The sequence below is a fragment of the Manacus candei genome, unplaced genomic scaffold, assembly GCF_025592945.1.
Source record: "Manacus candei isolate 608988 ecotype Guabito, Panama unplaced genomic scaffold, ASM2559294v1 h1tg000047l, whole genome shotgun sequence".
NCBI classification, from domain to species: Eukaryota; Metazoa; Chordata; class Aves; order Passeriformes; family Pipridae; genus Manacus; species Manacus candei.
This window is the reverse complement of record NW_026138095.1, coordinates 125943-145507: the sequence shown is the minus strand read 5'-3', so window position 1 is coordinate 145507 and position 19565 is coordinate 125943. Positions and strand designations below refer to the sequence as shown.

General features: G+C 42.0%; 2 protein-coding genes across 2 annotated transcripts in view; both read right to left on the bottom strand.

Annotated features, from left to right (window-relative positions):
- Positions 1–3444, bottom strand: part of FASN (fatty acid synthase) — a 43463-nt gene extending 40019 nt beyond the window's left edge. The window contains exon 1 of the mRNA XM_051797761.1: positions 3302–3444. The gene's annotated coding sequence lies outside the window, so the exon portion shown is untranslated. The remainder of the gene's footprint in view (positions 1–3301) is intronic.
- Positions 3445–4787: 1343 nt separating this feature from the next.
- CCDC57 (coiled-coil domain containing 57) overlaps positions 4788–19565 on the bottom strand; it is a 39088-nt gene continuing 24310 nt past the window's right edge. Inside the window, exons 7-9 of the mRNA XM_051797769.1 lie at positions 15886–16008; positions 15304–15526; positions 4788–7392 (exon numbers count right to left, since the gene is read on the bottom strand). Of these exons, the coding sequence (XP_051653729.1) occupies positions 7169–7392; positions 15304–15526; positions 15886–16008 (570 nt within the window). The 3' untranslated portion in view covers positions 4788–7168. The remainder of the gene's footprint in view (positions 7393–15303; positions 15527–15885; positions 16009–19565) is intronic.

The following is a 19565-nucleotide window of genomic DNA, read 5'->3' as shown; positions in this document are numbered from 1 at the left end:
TTTTAACACACAAAGAACCAGAAACATTTACACTTGCCACAAAGAGCTCCAAAAGTGTACATCTAAGATAAGATACAAAGTACAGATTTAGTAGCAGACAGAAGGGATGATCTGCTGTTGGAAAACAAGAGTGGTAAGAAGAAAAATCATGAATATTAAGTCATCTCTGATTAAACAGTTATTAAAATAGCTGTTATAGCTACCAACAATGTCTTTGGTCTTCCTTGACAGATAATAAGCAGCTAAACCAATTTAAAGTTGATTGCCATTGACCTGAAATGGTGTATTGTATTGTTTTACTATATTAGAGACTTTTGCTGTAGAGCATTTTTAGACTATACACAGTAACACACTACGTAGACAGATTTTCAAGCATAGGGCATAGCACAGATTAAGAAAGCAAATTATTTCTACAGTTGTTTTAAAAAAGATTAGACTGCAGCAAACATACAGAACAGACTGTTCCTGCTACCTTGGATGAGTAAGGTGTTCAAAAGCAACAGATTAAAACAGGAGACAAAGAAGACACAAAGGGACAAACAGGAGTCGCCTATTTCTTAAGGCTGTATTTTGCTGAATCCAACCAGACATCTAAAATCCTTTTTCCTCAGTTTATCCCTGCTTTTGCTTAAATTGAGTTCTGTGAATTCTCCTCAGACGGCTAGCATTTTTAACTGAGGAGAGAGAAGCAAACACACACCACAACCCACCCCACCGCCAAAATATCAGTCCAGGAGACATCTCAGTAAAGCATAAGCTACCATCTCACTGGATTTACACAATCTTTTTTAGCAATTATATTGTGTTGCTGACGCATTCGGTTTGTGACTGGTAATAACTAACAATCCCTTTTGGTATTACTGACTACTAACAACTTTCATCACTTTATACCTGTGCTCTGGTCTGCCTCCCACATTAGCCATTTGACAAGGTTGGTTTGTTTATTGGTGCCAGTTCCTTTCTCCAATCATGTTATACCTTCTTAACCTGGTTCTCTATGTATTGGATAACTATTGGCATCATGTTATCATAATACTATTATCAAAGCTACTCTTAAGTTGAAATACTGTTCTCTGTTGCATTTAAAACATTTGGTTTTCAGTCCCTTCCTAATTCAGCACCAAAATATCAATCAAAAAAAGTATTAATCAGGGTTTTCCACCGTGCCTGGCAGCTATACAACTTTTTAATAATAATTTTATCTACTGTTTCCCTACAGAAATAACTGTGTGACCATTAAGCTTGCAAGCTTATAAGGAAAATGAGAACAAAAGACAAAGAAAATAAAAAAAGTGAAGGTAAAATCTAATTTCTTCCTGCTCATACCTGACTTGCCAACCACCAACGAGAACCTATTCTGCTGTAACTTGTTCACATAGGATTTGGTGAGGAAAGGAAGGGAAGAAACAGCTTTTTGCAAAGAAACAACAAATAAACTCCTGATGCACACAGTTCCTTTTCCTAAACAGGAGCACAATATGTATTTCACTGTTATTTTGATGGCTGTCATCACGGTGGGATAGAATCCTTAAAGCCAGCTCAACTACTGTTTCTAGACAGTCCAAATCTTCCTCTTTTTTGGAGCTCCCATTATTGTAAAATGAAACACTCATGACTCCTTCACAGCTTTCTTCAGCACAGATGTTGACAAAAGGATTGCTTGCTTTGTTTCTCAGTATGATTACATCATAACCCTGGTTTCCTCATCTCTATAATTTCTAAAATTTGTAATAAAAACTGTCCTTACATAGGAACATTACAGCTCTTTACAAGTGAAGAAACCCTTCTCAAAATAGAGGTAAACACAGTTTGGTTTTCATTTTTTGAAAGCATTTGGCTACTATCACTCTGTGTGCTACAGCGTCAATTTAATGAAGACCTTTCAAATGTCTCTTTCTGTTTCAATGCTGTATTTGTCCTGTCGACCACAAGACAAATGAAAACTGGTAGTGTGCATTCATACTTAAAATGCTACTACTTAGTGGGAAACACAATATGGTTCAAAGCTGTTATTGGAGAAAAGTTAATTTTGCTTATAGAATCAACACAGCTTGGCTGATTCCCAAGCATGATGGGGAATCATTTAAACAAAAATGATTTGTTTAAAAATCTTAGTCCCACGTCTGCAAAACATCTGTTCATAACTGCCCTCATCCTCCGAATTCACCTACTAAATGCAGCCTCTCACAATGTTCTGTTATTTTCACTTTGTTTCAAGAAGGGTAGAGGCTTCAGGAAAAGGTGTTCTTGTGGCTTGAGGTTTTTTTCTCCCGTTTTTTAAGACAAGACACGGTCCCAACGGTGGTCTGATGGAGTATACAAGTTAAGTTACACAGCCTTAATACCACCTGTTTATATTTAAGCATCCAAATACAGCTTTGCTAGGAAAATATGCATTCAGTATCTCAAAGGGCCCTATGACAGGAAGGAATGTGGAATAAAAACCAAACAGGTGCAAAAACAGCAGAAGAGAGAAGACGATCATCACGTTCCTGACAGAATCACATCATCACACCCATACCGCTGTATGATCATCGAGTTATTTCGTGTGGGCGGCTGGTTTAAAACGAAGTGGTAAAAAATAGTTTAGCATTATCCGCGGCACCTTTTTTGCGATAGATTCCCAGTACCTACTGACGAGCGTCCTTTCGCAATGCCGAACGCCGACCTCCTCCCGCGCGAGCGAGCTCAGCCTGCCACGGCCGAGCCTTCGCGGAGAGCGAAGCGCCGCCGCCGCGCGGCCCGTGCAGCCCCGACGCCCGCTCGGGGCAGTGCCGGGCTCGGGCTGCGGCAGCGCGGGGCCGGGGCGGCCCAGCCCCGCGGTAGGCGCGGCCCCTCGCGCTGCCGCCGGGCGCGCACGAGGGCTGCGGGGCTCGGCTGCGTCCCCGATCCCGCCCGACCCGGCGGCGAAGGGTCGCGGCGGTGGCGGCGGCACGGTCCCCGCCCGCCGCCAAGATGGCCGAGCGCCAGCCCCACAATGCAGGCACCTCGCCGGGCGGGCGGAGCGGGAGGCTGCAGCGCGGTACCGGCCACTGAGCCGGGGGACTCCCCTCGGCGCGGCCGCGCTGGGTCCCGAGAAAGCGGCCGGCAGCAACAGGGCGCGGCGACCCTGGGGCGGGAAACAGAACCTTCCGGTCGCGCGGACCGAGCCCGCGGACCCCAGCCGAGCCCGCGGACCCTCATCGCCCGCCCGGCGTCGGGGGCAAGATGGAGCCTTCCCGGCGCACCCGCCGGGCGCGGCGGCCCGCGGAGGCGGGAGCAGAGGCTGCCGCTTTCCCGACCGCACCGCCGACCGTCCCACCAGTACCTGCACAGGGACGGAAGGCTTCGTGTCGGTAAGACTCTGGCGTCAGCTCAGCGCGGGGTCGGGATGCTGCGGGGCGGGCTCTGCGGGCGGACGCTGCGGCGGCCGGTGCCGAGCTGCGCACGGCCGATACTCCGCGCTCTCCTCACTGTCTCCCTCTAGCTCCCACCGCTATTTAAGCAGTCGCCACCTCCGGCGGCCACGCCACATGGGCTGACAGTTTACTCCTCGCCGCAGTCCAATGAGAGCCGGGGCAGGGCCGCCCCGAGTTAGACCCGGGGTGATGCCAACCCCTGCCCGCCGGAGTCGCTCCACAGGAGGAGGGGGCCCTGACCAGTTCTCGGGTCGGACACAGGCGGGTCCCCGTGCCCACGGCACCGGGCCAAGCTGTCGCGCCCCGCCCCGCCCACTGGAGGCCGTGGAAGGCTGGGCGCTGCGGGGGTGCCTGGCTTCGGGCCGGGCTGGCCGGGGGCGAGGCAGCGCCGACCCACCGTGGGCACGGAGCTCTTCGTGTCCCTCTCCCACCTCCCCGCGGGTGTGCACACTGTGGGGGGGGTACGGCCGCACCGGCACCGTGGCTCGGCGATTGATGCGGAGGCTCGGCGGGCGCCGGTCCAAGCGCGTCCGGATCGCGCAGCGCCCGCACAAAGGGACGCGGGGCCGGACGCGCAATCTCGGGCCGGCACCCAATGCGGGGGCGGGGACGCGGGGGCGGGGGCGCGGCCCTGCCAATCGCGGCGCCCGCGCGGCGTTGCTATAGGCGATAAGGCGATGTGGTGACGGCGGAGGGGCGTTCGGGGCCGCCGGCAGAGCGAGCAGCGCCCGCTGCTCTCTGGCGGCGGCGGTCGTTCACCCCAGCGGAGCGCGGTGCCGGGGTTACCACAGGGCAGCCGGCACGCCGGCCAGGGATGCTCTGCCCCGTGCCCGGGACCGCCGCGCGGCCCTCACTGGCGGCAGCAGAGCGGGTCCGGAGGCGGCGGGCGTGCCAGGGGCTCCCTCCTCGCCGTGCCCCGGTACGCCCCTCTTCCACCGACGGAACGGGGCGGATCTCTCGGCGTGCAGACACCTTTCATCCACTTCCCCAGTAACTTACACACCTTCAATTAAAGCCAAAGAGTCAACGAATTTCAGTTTTCTTCTTTATTGCCTACGACTCCAACACAAAAATATCCTTCCTGCCTTTCGGTCAGCAAACACGGGCCCGAGCGCCGAGACGCCGAAAGCCCCCGCCTCACCCCTGGTCTCGGGGAGACCCGGCTCCGGGCACAGGCCCCGCTCCCAGTGGCGCCTGCGCTGCCACTTGGCAATACAGCTCCATTCCGACCTTCTCGGGGCAGACCTTTTGCCTTTATCCATATATTCCTCAGCATAACAGTTTTTTAGCCCTTCGATAAGAAAAATCAATAATTGACTCTTTTACCTTTTCAGTACTCTATGACCAGCCTGAATTCTCTTTTTTGTAGGCACTCATTTCTTTGTATCCACAGTAGTACCTTGTTTCCACTCTTCTCATCTGGTTCTTAAGAATCAATGCCCGATTTATTAAATATTTTGATCATAATATATGAGAGTTTTCCTGCTGTATCCAGTACACTCTTAGCACAACCTCCCCATGCAGGATCCAAGCAATATGGTCATGTTATTTATTATTATGCATACTTTGTTAATTTTCACCGTACAGGGTATGTTCTTACAGTTACTCTGAAACAAACGTACAGTGATTTAACAGCTTTTTTTTTTCTATCACAAGTAAAATAAAATTAAACACCCAAGAGCTATCATCTTCACTTACCTGCAGCTGACTTAAGGAAACCTGTTTCTCAGGGAAACTGAATATATTAAAGCTGCATTTCTGGCAAGAGGTCTGCATGACCAGGCATGCCAGGTGACTTACTGGGGACAGGGGAAGGGGGACACACCACCAACCACAAAAAAACCACAAGAAAAAGAAAAAAAAAAACCACTCAGAAAACCCTCAAACAAGCGAACAAACAAAAAAACCCATAAAAACCTGCATAGAAACCTATACAAAAGCATTTCTGAAGTCTGCAGCCCATGAGCTTATATCCATGATGTAAGGAATCAAGAGTAGTGTTTTCCAGGCTTACATGCAGTGTTACAAAGGTTAAGGAACAAACTGCTCTTTTACACTGCTTTTAACACCTGTAAATGCACAGAATCTCATACAACTGAACTATTGTGCATCTCCACAGTTATTAAACATGGAAATAAAAATAATTTTTCAGGCTAATCTACAGCTATTAAAAACTTCAGAATTTACACAATGAGTTCTAGAAATAACCAGTGAGTGCTTTAACTGGTGTGATCGGGGCCAAAATTCCTGTACTTGTTAGAAACCACTATGCTTTGAGCTACAGAAAGAGCTTATTCAGGGCCTGGTTCAAGGGAATGCATCATGTCGTTCTGGCTCATGAACAATGTTGAATCTAATGACAGGATTTTCGAGTAACAAAAATTTTTAGAAAGACGCTCACAAGGTCTCTCAGGCCTCATATTGGCTTGGTAACATCTCATGAAATTTATTGCAGATTTAGCATCTGATCATAATATCACAGCACCTTTGCACTAAAGCAAAACATTTTCAGCAGGTACTAGAAAACAATTATTCAAATTCTCAAACTGATTTCTACCACTTTGTCAGATGCCGAGGAGAGCACCTGTTTGCAAGAGTACCAGAGAAGCATTTCTAAAAAAAAAAGCACTACAGAAAAAAAAGACATTCATGGGTAAGAGGCTCTCTTCCTTCATTTATCCTGTTTAGATTTTATATGTTTAGCAGCAACTGAGAAGTATTATTCACTTCAGTGATACCACTCACAGACTCAAAGAATCTCTTACCTTGGAAGGTAAGAGAGATTACTCGTGAGATTAACTAGTCCAAGCCCTCAGCTCCAGGGTCATCTGGAACAGGCTGTCCAGGACCACATCTAGTTGGGTTTTGATTATCTCCATAGACAGAGACTCCATAAAAAAAGTTTTTAATTGAATTCTTCAAGTGTATTTCCTTTACATGAAGTTCATCGCTGTAATATCCCAAGACAGCTCAGCATTACGGAAATGTTACAAAAATACATTCATTACTTGTTTCAATGTCCTGGTGTGTTCATTGCTACAGAGATATCCTTTCTTACATCCCAACTAACTCAAGTTTCTTTTAGTTTTATGTTTTAAGACATATCTTACAGTGCATCTGGTATGATTCTGAGGGTATGATTCTAACTCATTAGCAGTGTTTTTCACTGCTTTAAAGTCCATGCAATCTCACGTCAAGGAAAAATATAATTACTAGCGTGACAATAGAGATTTAATTTTATACTCTCATTATGTCTGAACAAGTGGGAGGAGCTACAGAATATGAGAAACAATACAGACTCAGGTGTAATCTTTTCAACCCCTTTACTTTCAAGTAGAAAGATAGCTGCACAGGATTAACGGTTGCATTGTTAATTAGAAGAAAACAAGTAGGTTGAGGCATCCCACTGCTAAGCTTAAATCACATCTACAGTTTCTCAACAAAAAATTTGCTAAAGACCTGGAAGCCCTGCCTGAAGGCACAAGGCTTTACCTATGTGTAAACTGGGCATTTCTAAATCCATGATGCAAGCAAAACTTAACACATATAATTAAAAGAAATCAGTATTAACAGTGAAGACTGTAATCTCATAATGTACACACATTAACCCTTTATTTCAGGGGTCGCTGTGTGAAACGGGGTATTTGTTCTCCCTTCTGGCTGCAAATAACTCAACATACAAAAATGAAGCAAATATTTAGATCTGATTTAGAGACTTCAAAGTAAATTAATAGCAACTGTAGATCTGGAACCTGCTGCCAACATAGAAATCAGTCTTTAATATTATAGTTGCGGATTTTTGCCATGTTAGAAGAGATTTTTGGTTTTAATGGATGAGCACAAGATAAATTCCTGGATTTTAACTTCTGCTGAACTTCCAGCCTTGTTCCTCTGACTGTCAAATCTCCAGCTGGCACTTCAAGTTTATCCTTGGCTTTGACATTTTGCTGAGATTCTTCAGATTGCTTGGTTGAATGTATAACTTCCAATTCCACTGCTCAAAAAAATACAGAAAAATACTTCGTAGTTATGTTTGTATTTAATTATGAGACTGGATAGATGAAGAGAACTGGTTTACTCTTTTCCTCTAAATACACTGCTGCCACAGTGCCGTATTGTGACAATCTTATATTAACAGAATCATTTCTGTACATAGGAGGCCCAGAACTGTCCATTAAGGTGTGCTCTACTGATGGTGTAACACATCAGCATCTCCTGCTCAATCCTCGCTCCATCTGTAGCTGTTCATCTCCATTAGCATCAGACTGCTTAAGAGAGGAAGACAGCTGGGAGGTTGGTGTGACTGTTGAAGTTAAGCACTACCTATCTGTTCAGCTGTTTTTAAACATCACATTTTACAAGTTTACCCTTCTCTCCACTGTGAGAGAATATGTTTGGATATGCATGATACAAAAGGCTCAGAGGCAATTCTGTTGGTTTGACAAAGGTGCACTATTACCATTACCTTTTGGGGCTTTTTTTCAATCTTCTCTCACAGAAGAAGGCATTTACTGTGGAAATCTTTGATTTTGTTGTCTAAAATATCTTGTCTGTATTAGAGAGAACTAACTCTAAAAGTAGTATCTTTGGATGGGAAGCAGTGGGACTGGTCCTAATATCAGCTGGAGTCCATCCTGCAGCTTCTCACATAATTCTCTGAAAACCATTATGTCCAACTAAATGAACTTTAGTCTTGTCACAGGTTTCATTAGGTAAGATAAGTGTAACTGGTCAAAGTATTCACTATAAGCTATAGGTAATATTTACAGGTGTTTGGCTCCAGCCACTTAATCCTTATTTTTCAAGGCACTAAGATGTCACATTTTCTATGAAGAGCCAAAGCAGACAGGAGGAGTAGTCATAATATACTTGGGATAATACACACTACAGCATTCTGTACCAGTTTAAATTATGAGCACCACAGGCTGCAGTCCCAGAGACTATTCAATCACAGAGCAAAATAAAAGGTACACAAATGGACAAAGAAAAGTTATTAGTAGGGGAAGGTAAATTTTCAAAGTCAACTGGACATGGTAGAAAGTCCAAACAAAATTTAACATGGAAGAAAAATAAAAAATATTCCTGAATTCTGGAATGAATTGATCTATTGAAGGTTTATAGCTCTATGCAAAGCATGACACTGTGGCTAGTGTCAAAACATGACATTTTTCAAAATAATTTTTATATTCAGGCTTAGCTTGAACCAGCTGTTCACTCGTGTGTGTCATCTCTGCATGGAGTCAGTGGCATTTGTTATCACAGGTGGCAAAGACTCAGTGGGCTCTTGCACTGTGGATGTGAAATCCTGTTGTCCAGCTTGCCACCTAGTGGCTTGCTACAGATGTAGAAGGTATGGAAGAGCATGCTTGAACTCATGAAGATCTTTGAGTGTATTTTCCTACCTGGAAAATGGACTTTATTCATTATAGTACCTCTACCACATCTGGCAGATAATAATGCAGAATTTCACAACATAAACCATTTAGAACAGTACAGGCAGCTGTGTCTGAAAGGTACTGCTTCAAGGATTATCTTCTTGAACAGGAACAGCAGCAGAATGATATTACCTAGCACTTGTGATCTGAATAACAGCAATGAGCAGATCCATAAATAGCACACACTTACTGCTTACAGACAGTCTGGTTTTTTAAATATTTACTCAGTTTTCAAGGGTATTTTGTATTCAATAAAGGGGATGATTTTCAGAAATTAATGTGGGACACCCTAATCGTGTAAATCCAAAGGCAAAGTAACCACGCACCAATGCATCACATGCATCCCTTCCTCTGAAGACTTTTGTATGCTTGTCTCCTCTCATTCATAGAGAAACTACAGTTGTAACTAGTAAAGGCTAATTTAGGTGTTTGGAACAACAACACAGGACATGAGCATTCTATAAGGCTATTTTAAAAAGTTTTGAACTGCCAAAAATGTGTGCTAATGTACGGTTACTTCCAAAAATGGAAAAAGATGAAGAATCAATACCCCAGAATGAGAAATACTACTTAAAGTGAAATATCCTAAGAGAATACTGAATAAAGACCTTACTGTATTGCTGGTTCTGCTCGGGACTGTTCACATCTGTGAGGGACCCTGAATAAGATCAGCATGAATATGCACTGTACAGTAAAATTTGAACGCAGTAGCTTGGTTTTCACACAAATGAAAAAACACACCTAATTTACAAGCCTGAAACTTACTTTCAGAAGTGACCTTGCCAACCAGAGCTAGCAGGATCATAGTTGAGCATCTAACCTGCTTTTGGAAATGGAACTAAATGTTTAGTGTATTGAAATGCTTAACATCTCTTCAATTTGATGTGTGTTAACTTCAGTCAGAAATTAATATTCACAGAACTTTTTTCTCAGAATGAAAGAGATATATATAGACATGTTCTATGAGCAAACTGAAATTTCCCCAGATGGAAAATTTCATTTAACAAATTTGTCACTAGATATTTGCTTATGGCTAACAGTGTTTCTGAAGGAACACCAACTCAAACAAGTTCCTATTCAGGAGAAGAACATGTAAGTGAAGAAAATGTAACTAGGAGATTAGTTAATATTTGTGAAACACTTCAAAGATGAAGTTTTATGTAACGCAGAAAAGAGATCATGAGTCTGTCTCTGATTGGAGCCGGAATGAAGCCAGAGCCAGAGCACTCTTTCTGTTTGTTAATATTTCACCAGATTCTTTCTCTGGCCAGCTTTTTACCCCCATGGATTGCTCTTAGAACTGTCAGTGATGTCAAAGCTGTTGAAATTCTGTCTAGTGTGGAAACACTTAAGATAACTTTTGATCCATAAAGTGCGGCATTTCAGACCACAGAGCTTTGCAAGTAACAATGAGAATTATAGCAGAAGAAACTCCCCTAAGCTCAAGTAGCAAACCAGAAAAGTTACTTTGCCTCAAAGCAGCTCATTCCTATTCTTCGTTAGGCTACAATGTAAACTCCAATTAGTAAACTCAGGACACATACTGAGTACCTGTGGAGGTGGAGTTTCTCAAAATGTAGAGTGGGACATGAAAATACAAAGTTTCATCTACCCCAAAGTGTATAAATCCAGTGTCTAATGAGAACACAGCTTGCCTTATGCCATTATTCCCTCTGCACTGAACCCAGCCTCTGCTGACCCCACAAGATACAGCTGATACTGATCTGTTCACACGGTACCACACAGGGCCCTTCACAGTACTGGCTTTATGCTAAATGCAGTCTTAGAGTTGAACTTTAATAGGTTATGTTTGCCTTTTTTCCCCAAAAAAACTAGTGTCTCCAACAGCAAGTAATAACTTTATTAAGCTAAATTACTCAAAGAAAATAAATTTCAGTTTTCTAAATGTTTTACAAAGCTTCCCCTCCTCCTGCCTAACAGTTACTCTGAAATCTAAAAAGGCCCGATAGCCCACTGGTGAATGGAGAAAACTTGCAGCAGACATACATCACCTGATCACCTGGCTGTACATGTGTGCCATGATTTTCAGAGGAAAGCAGACAACTAATCTGATAAGCAACTTTCCTTTGAGGGTGGCTTGTCATCGGCATTCAAGACATGCATGATGTGGATCACCAACCAAAATCTTTCACCTGCTCTCAGCCTCTGGCATAGAGTATTTAAAAAGGAAAGAAATACAGAAGTGTATTTCTTACTAGTACAGCCTATGTATCTTATGGAGCCTTTTATTATCATCATGGCTTGTACCTGTCTACCTCTGTAGCAGATTCTTTTTCTTTTAATAATATGGAACAAGAAAAACACATTCGGCAGGAACCTATGCTCCTTCTAAATACCTGCTCTCTAGTTATCTACAGAATTAACATATAAGCTATTAAATCAATTTCATTTCTACAATATAAACTGAAAATTAGAAAGTAGAGTAAAGAGAGAGAAAATTAAAATATCTCATAGCCTTTTGACTTGCTTGGAAGTTTATACAAGTTCTGAATTTGATGGTGAAATGAATAAAGTCTATAACAGTCTACTTCAGTAATTCAGTATTAAGATGTAGTTATTAACACTTCAAAACACACTGAGCATTGAGTCATTGCATTGTGTCATGCTGGAAACAGAGCAAATCGCAGGGCTTACTTGACATGCCAACCATTTCTGTTCTGTACATGAAAAAAATGTTTAACAGGTTCAGAAAAATCATTTTCGTGCTACAGTTCTCTGTTTCACAAGAAATGTCCCTAAAACATAGCTACTGATATAATAAATTTGGACAGAGTGAACTTGGAATAAAAAAGTTTGAATAAGCAAACTAACTTGCTTGCTCTGTAGCAAATGGTGAATGGTGCTGCATCCAGTTGGCGGCCGGTCACTAGTGGTGTCCCCCAGGGATCAGTGTTGGGCCCAGTTCTGTTTAATATCTTTATCGATGATTTAGATGAGGGGATTGAGTCCACCATCAGCAAATTTGCAGATGATACCAAGTTGGGGGGGAGTGTCAATCAGCTGGAAGGCCAGAGGGCTCTGCAGAGGGACCTGGACAGACTGGAGAGTTGGGCTGATTCCAAGGGGATGAGGTTCAACCAGGCCAAGTGCCGGGTCCTGCACTTTGGCCACAACAACCCCTTGCAGCGCTACAGGCTGGGCACAGAGTGGCTGGAGAGCAGCCAGGCAGGAAGGGAGCTGGGAGTTTGGATTGACAGGAAGCTGAACATGAGCCAGCAGTGGGCCCAGGTGGCCAAGAAGGCCAATGGATCCTGGCCTGTATCAGGAACAGTGTGGCCAACAGGTCCAAGGAAGTGATTCTTGCCCTGGACTCAGCGCTGGTGAGGCCACCCCTGGAGTGCTGTGTCCAGTTCTGGGCCCCTCAGCTCAGGAAGGATGTTGAGCTGCTGGAGCAGGTCCAGAGAAGAGCAACAAGGCTGGTCAAGGGACTCGAGCACAGGTCCTATGAGGAGAGTCTGAGGGAGCTGGGGTTGTTCAGCTTGGAGGAGGCTCAGGGGAGACCTCCTCACTCTCTAAAAGTACCCGACAGGAGGTTGTAGCCAGGTGGGGGTTGGTCTCTTTTCCCAGGCAACAATCAGTAAGACAAGAGGGCATGGTCTTAAGATCTGCCAGGGGAGATTTAGGTTGGATATTAGGAAGAAATTCTTTACAGAGAGGGTGATCAGCCACTGGAATGGGCTGCCCAGGGAAGTGGTGGATTCTCCATCCCTGGAGGTTTTTAAGATGAGACTGGATGTGGCACTTAGTGCCATAGTCTAGTAACCGCAGTGGTAGTGGATCAAGGTTAGGACTTGATGATCTCAGAGGTCCCTTCCAACTCGGCTGATTCTATGATTCTATGAAATCATTCTTGTTACTGAGCTTCCAAGTCTCTGTGTGTGTCACTTGTACCTGAAAGCCCAGTTCCGAGTCACTTTATCTTAATGACAGTTCTATCTAACCATGTGGTTGATGAATGTACTAAATTCAAGTGAGTGGAATTAAACAGGAAAGATTGAATTAATTTTCCATAGCTCAGGCATGAAAAATAATGCAAGCCTCTACTAAAAATCAGAACTTGAAAATTTTGTATATTTTGCTTCTAAGGGGATGTCCTTCCAAAAGGAAAAATTTTGCTTTCACAATCTTGTTTTCTGAAATGCAGAATTCACTCTAGTAGAATTAAGGACACCTTTTGGTTGGTTTCCTGGAGGAGAAAGCTAGGCAGCAAAAAAGAGCATTTAAAAATCTTATTCTTGCAATGCAGCATTTCAGGACCTGCATGTTTGAATTAGAAGTTCCACTCTGGTGTTCTTCAGATAAATCTGGTTGCAGAGATAAAATTAAAGTTCTTCTCAGGAAAATATCAGCCCTTACTGATGTTTCACTTGTTTCACATTGGCAGTACCACCTTTCCCTTTTGCTATTCTCTAGATCCCCAAAAATCTATGTTAAGTTTTGCAACAGTGGCTGGAAATTTCTAGACATTAAGAAACTGATGTCCTTGTAAGGCTGCCAGAGCTGTTGCATCACACATACAACAGCATGAAACTGCATGGCACTATCAGTAATGTTTCAAAGACATCCTTTTGCTTATCCTGTCAATATAGGCCTGACCTGAAATAACTCTTCCTATTTCAGTCTCAGCTTCACAAAAAAAGCACAAGAATCATGACTGTCAGCACTATGTCCATTCCAGTCCTACAGGTCTATCAATGCACATTACTTTGTCCCTGCAATGGACTGCTCTTGTGAGTAAATACACTTACAATCCACTTCTCATTTTGAAAGCCCTTTAAAATATTATTTTTTCTTGTGAGTTGCTAAAGATGGTTCATTGCATCCATATACTGACTTAAAAGTAGATGTAACATAGGCTGGAAAGGACTTCTGGGTGAAATGTCACAGTGCTTATCACTCCCTGCTCAGAATATCTTGACACAACTTGTGTCCATTGCCTCTTTTCTTTTCACTGTGCACCTCTAAGTCTCTTTTTCTGTCTTCTCCAAAATCCCTCTCTGGGTAGTTAAAAAGCAGCAATAACACCACTCACTGACTCTTTTCCATGCTCAACAACCCAGCTCTCTCAGCCTCTTCTCATGCAGCATGTTCCTGTGCCCCAGCAATTTAGTGATTCTGCTCTGGACTCCAGTTTGTCAGTCCTTTGTACCAGAGGGTTCAAAGCTGGACGCTGTCTCCAGATGTGGCCTCACAAGTATCAAATAGAAGTGAACAAATCCCTTAGCTCACTGGTTACATTCTTGTTCCTGCAGTCTGATATGTGGTTAATGGCACATGAGTATCCATGTAATGGTAACGGGTCATTGCCAATATAAAGCTCATTTGAAAAGGCTAAATGGCTGTCATATTATTCCACAGATGCTGTCAGATCTCAGGAATAATGATGATCACCTTTACTTGGGACATTCTGGAGAAATGTTTGTCTGTCTACTTATAAAGACCTTTAATAAAGAAGAGTCTACAATCTCTCTAGGGAACACAGTCTGCTATTAGCCATCCTGCTGTTAGCCATCCCTGAAGTTTGTAAGTCTGTTACTTTTTGTCCGATCCACAGCAGGTGTTAGAACAGTTTCCCAAAGTTTTGCCGATGAAGGATTACTCCATGAACAGGCCAACAGTTTGGGAGACGTAATATTAATCTGCAATACACTGCTCAACATAATAGCTACCATTAAAAAGTTCCTTTACAATTTGCCTGTTAAGAAGCTACGCTTTACTGCACACATCTTACAAATGGTGCTCTTGCTAAATATTGCAAGAACGCGGTGCTTTTTGTAGACATATAACACTGATTAATGTTCAGTCTATGACCTAGGTTTTACCTTTGCCTCTCATCCTAACCCTGACACTGTCTCACATATATGTGTCTGCTTTTATTTTTTTCTCTTCCAACTTGTTGCACTGGACTATAAAACTCTAGTGAATATCAATACCTAGTTCATTTTGTGCCTACAGCATATACCACATTATGCCCATGATGTCACTTTTGGCTTTTAGGTCTTAGCACATTAAGGAGTATTGTAGCAATTAACCTGCTACAAAAATAACAATTAAGCAAGGATTTGCCAAATTACAATTTGATCTAACAGTTACTTGGCAACACATAGAGTGTGCAGTTCTCAAACAGACACTTTCATATCTGTCCCAGCTAAGTTTTAGACTATGTCAAAACAGAATTTGCAATTTCCAGGAGCACTTAATAAAAGTGGAGAAGTATTTGCAACGATGGCATTAAAACCAAAGAGCTGTATAGACGTTCCTCTTAATTCTTACTTCTGATGGCAACAGTGGAATTCCCTTCAAGTAACTCATTCAGATTCTGATGATAGGACTGTAACAACAGCAGCAGTCAAGTAAAATAATTAGTGGAAGGGGACAGAATTCCACTACCGTACTTCCACTCTTCAAGAAGAGTCAAATACTGTGACTACTTTACAAAGCGGGCTTACCTTGGTTGCTGTTCTTTTGAGGACTGAGAATAGAAAGGCTTGATCCCATTTCTAAAGTTTGCCAAACACCTTGACAGAATTTATATGCTCTAGATGAAGAAAGCTGGACCTGCTGGACTTGACTAGGACTCTGCCTAAGCGGCTGACTTTGAACAATCTTTGAGGATGCATTTGCCTTTTGTTGCTCTGGTCCATGATTTTCAATAGAGAAATCTAGCTGAACCTGTTCAAATTCAAAGATAATCTTACAGAAATATATACTTTTCACATCAAAGACATCTGAAAATTGGTTAAATTTCATAGTGGCATCTTGGACTTGGAAAGATACAAGGTTTCAGCAAGAGGCAAGACAAAAGAAAACTATTATTTTTACTTTTGAAAGGTTGTACAAGATTAATTACAACATCATGACAGTGATTGAGAAACCCTAGTTTATCTAGTGTTACCAAATGCTATTTTGTACAGGAAAAATTCATAATTTAAAAAATACATTGATTTTTAAGTCTTCCAGGAGCTGTTGAGCAATTCCAATTGAAAAGTCCAACTTAAGGTGATTACACTGATGATAAAACTGCACTGTACCTCAGAGGATGGCAATTCTATTTCTTCCCCACAGTTGCTTGGAGCTTCTTCTTCCTTTAAGCCAGGGCAGGCAACTAGAGAAGAGAACCTCGAGGGATGCTGTTGCCTTGCATATTGCAGCTTCTAATATGAAATATTACATTTACACAAATAACTCATGGTCTCTAAAAATAATACATTTATAGCTCAGTTTGCTGTTACACTGCTAGATTTAAAATAATCAAAATAAGGAACATAAAAAATTATGTTCCCTTCAGATCAACAGGGCCAAACTACCTTCCTAATAAACCTTGTATTAAATCTGTTCAAAATCTATATTTCCTGGTGCTGTTACTATCACTCTGCTTGTTACTCAGGTTTATATTGTCAGGGTCATTCTTTGCTTTTGTCTTTTCTCATGGTTAAATTACAGAAGAAAAACTCCAAAAGAATACCAAAAACCCCAATTAAAATAAGGCAGCTATGGAAAAGTAATTTGTCAGCAACTAAAAAAACTAATTTACCCCACAAAGTTTCACCAACTTTCAACATGTAGTAATTAAAGTGAGATTTGATGAAAAGCAAACTACTTTAGCCCTCTCAAAGGAGATGAAAATAAACATCAAAGTCTTTTGCTATATATTTAAGGCTAAAGAAACAAAATGTGATCCCATCATATAAAATAACTTAAAGTGAAATTCCTGTAGCTATGACAGTAATAAATTCTCTCAGTTTTTGTTAAGGATGATGATTTTGAACACAGGAGCAAATGTAGCCTGGCTAGTAAGAGTGATCAGCTAGAATAAAAATACCTAAACTAGAATAACACTAGTTTTTGAAGGTCAGCCTGCAGCTCAGCTTCAGTGCAGGAGCTGAAGCCTCAGCAGGTCTGTTCTGGGTAAAGAGCAGCCTGGAATTAGAGTACTGAATAGCCTGGATATAAGAAGGGCTATGCTTTCTAGTCTGGACAAATGATGTTTTCAAAGGTTCCAGAGGTGTAAAGATCCTCAATGACAGCCACTTCAGCCATGACCTCCAAGCAAACGATCAGCTGAAGAGACTGAACAACTACTCCCAGAATTTAGCACACCAACTGGAAACTCACAGTCAAATGCTACCTCTCCAAGTGCCATGGACATACCGTATTTTTAAAATCTATTTATTCTTACAAAAGTAAGAATGATCTTTAACAGAATGATTTTTAACAGAACACATGAGACACGAGATGTGTAGAAAAATACAAACACAGTATCTAGCTCATTAAAAATAAGGCCACAGAAGACTGGGACGGATGGGAGATGAATATTCATTGGTCTTAATTTAAGAGTCAGCTAAATTCTAAGATGAGCTGTGAAAGAAAGAAAAAGAGGTGAATAAGAAAAAAGAAGTTGTAAAAAATGTGGGTTTGAATTGTGGGAATTTTGCACAGATCTGGAAATCATCTTTAGATACGTTCATTTAGTGTAAGCATTCAGCTAGTCTTTTTCAGACTCAATCCCAGCAGCATACAGATGGAAAAAACAGGTTACAAGAGGTCTACTCAAATGCTTTGCTGTACCCTAATTTCCTTCGTAAAAATTATTTCCAGTGTTAAAGAGTTTAGGAAGATCACTATTTCTGAAACAGTGAGCTGAAAGTTCAAGTGAACAAAGGATGCCAAGCTTGCAACTTTCCGAAACAAACGATCCATCCACAAGCATGCTGAAGCATTCCACAGTAAGTTCTCCTGTTGGTAGACCACATTCCAGGCATTCGGCACACTGTAACAGCTGCCTCACCTATTCCCTTCTGAAACCTCACGGAGGAAGATCAGAATCCTATGCTGAGGACTGTTACAGAGGACCAGATTTGAACTTTCCACCTTGGAGTTTTACAAGAAATTAAAGATTTCCTGCTCCAGAAGTAGCTCATACCACTGTCCCATAAGATGTGTCATTGATATGTCAGCGAGGCTATTTATTTGATGCTCAGTTCTTTTCTCTGAGGACCCTCCTTGTGCTACAAGATGCTAATACTTCTTGTGGCGGTGTTGCTGTGATAGCTCTTGATCATGCCCTCAGACTGTCAATGAAGAGTTGAAAAACAGTGCTGCATTACCAGATGTGTTCTCACAGAACTCAAGTAATTTGAATCTTCCCAGCTCAAAACCTAGATGGCTTTCACTATGTTATGTCCTAAATCATATTTTTCATGCCCTCACTAATACTTTTGACATCAAAAGAACTTGATTAGATAAATTTGCTAAAATAGACCATATTCTCCAGCACACATTGCACTTACCCGGCTGACCTTTTACAGTTCTCAATTTCTGTTGTCTTAGACTATCTACTATATCCGAGGGAGAACAAGTCTCCATTAGCTCTGGAAAGGTACAGCAGATGGCATTTTCAGTTTATCACTGTCAGATCGATGGTCTACAATGTTTGTTCACACTGCAACCTTTAAAACTTCTTCATTGACTAATGGGCAGTAAAGAAGAACAGGGAGTTATTTTCACTGAAGCAACCTGTTCAAATTTGGTTCTAATTGACTCTTAACAGCACAGCCTTTGGACTTCAGGCAACCTTTCTCTACCAGACAAGAGAGCCTCTCTTGTTGGATACCTTCTGCTAGGAGGAAGCTAAGAGAAATGCAAATACCTGGGACAGGATGTCCAAATGCAGAGTTCTTGCCTGCCAGGTTCCCTTAGAACATATTCCAAAACATTTCCACAGATTCAATCTAACAAAATCACCTTAGCCAACAAACATAGGTACTTTTTTTCTTCCCCAAATAATATGCCTTTTCTGGCTGAAATACTGTTGCATGCTTTGGATGCTTGGAGAGCCTTTTCCTTTCATATTGAAATGACTGAGCCCTTCAAATTAGTACTACCTGGTTTTACTACTATTCTTTCTCCAAGGTAATAGCAATCCTGTGCGGAAGTTGCCTAACTGTCTGCCTAAAGACCTGCTAGCAGAACACTAAACTTGACCCTGTCAGTACTTGTTCTCAAATTTAATTGCTGGATGATCTTTGCATTTCAAACTTTTACAGTATTTTCTTAGATCTACTAACTCAGAAGTTTTTGTAAGTAGTCCAAATAATATCCCTCATGGGTACATCTGAAGTGCTGTTTTACTTCACAGGAAAAAAATATATCTGTTTTCAGCATAACTAAATTGCCAAAAAGATTGGACCAGCTGAGTCACTTAACCTCCATTTACGTAATTTGTAGCACTTATTCCAAGCAACTACAGAGGTTAATATGCTTTGGTTTTTTTTCTTTAGCACCACTCTTAACTGTAAGAAAAACATAATATTAATTAGAATTTACTTCCACTGGCTCTTTCTCAAGAACCTCACCTTTGTCATTCAAACTGTCTGACCAGATGGTTCATATACTTTGTATTATACCTAGGCCAACCAGGTAACATCTGAAGAATTAGTAATGATTTCGGGCTAAAACCCCCACAGGATGGCATGCTCAACATGAATGTGTGGTTATTCCAGCTTATCTTTTTAGAATGTGTCTAGGTATAAAAATGTTTAAGACATTTTTAGAATGTATTCAGATGGTAAAATTTTCAAGTAAATGACTTAAATTTGTGATTTCCTAGTGTAATCTGACAATTCGATAGGAATATCTCCTGTGGAGTTTCATATTATCCAGAGATAATACTAGAGATCTTAGTATGTAAAAAGGTAAACATTTAACTTCA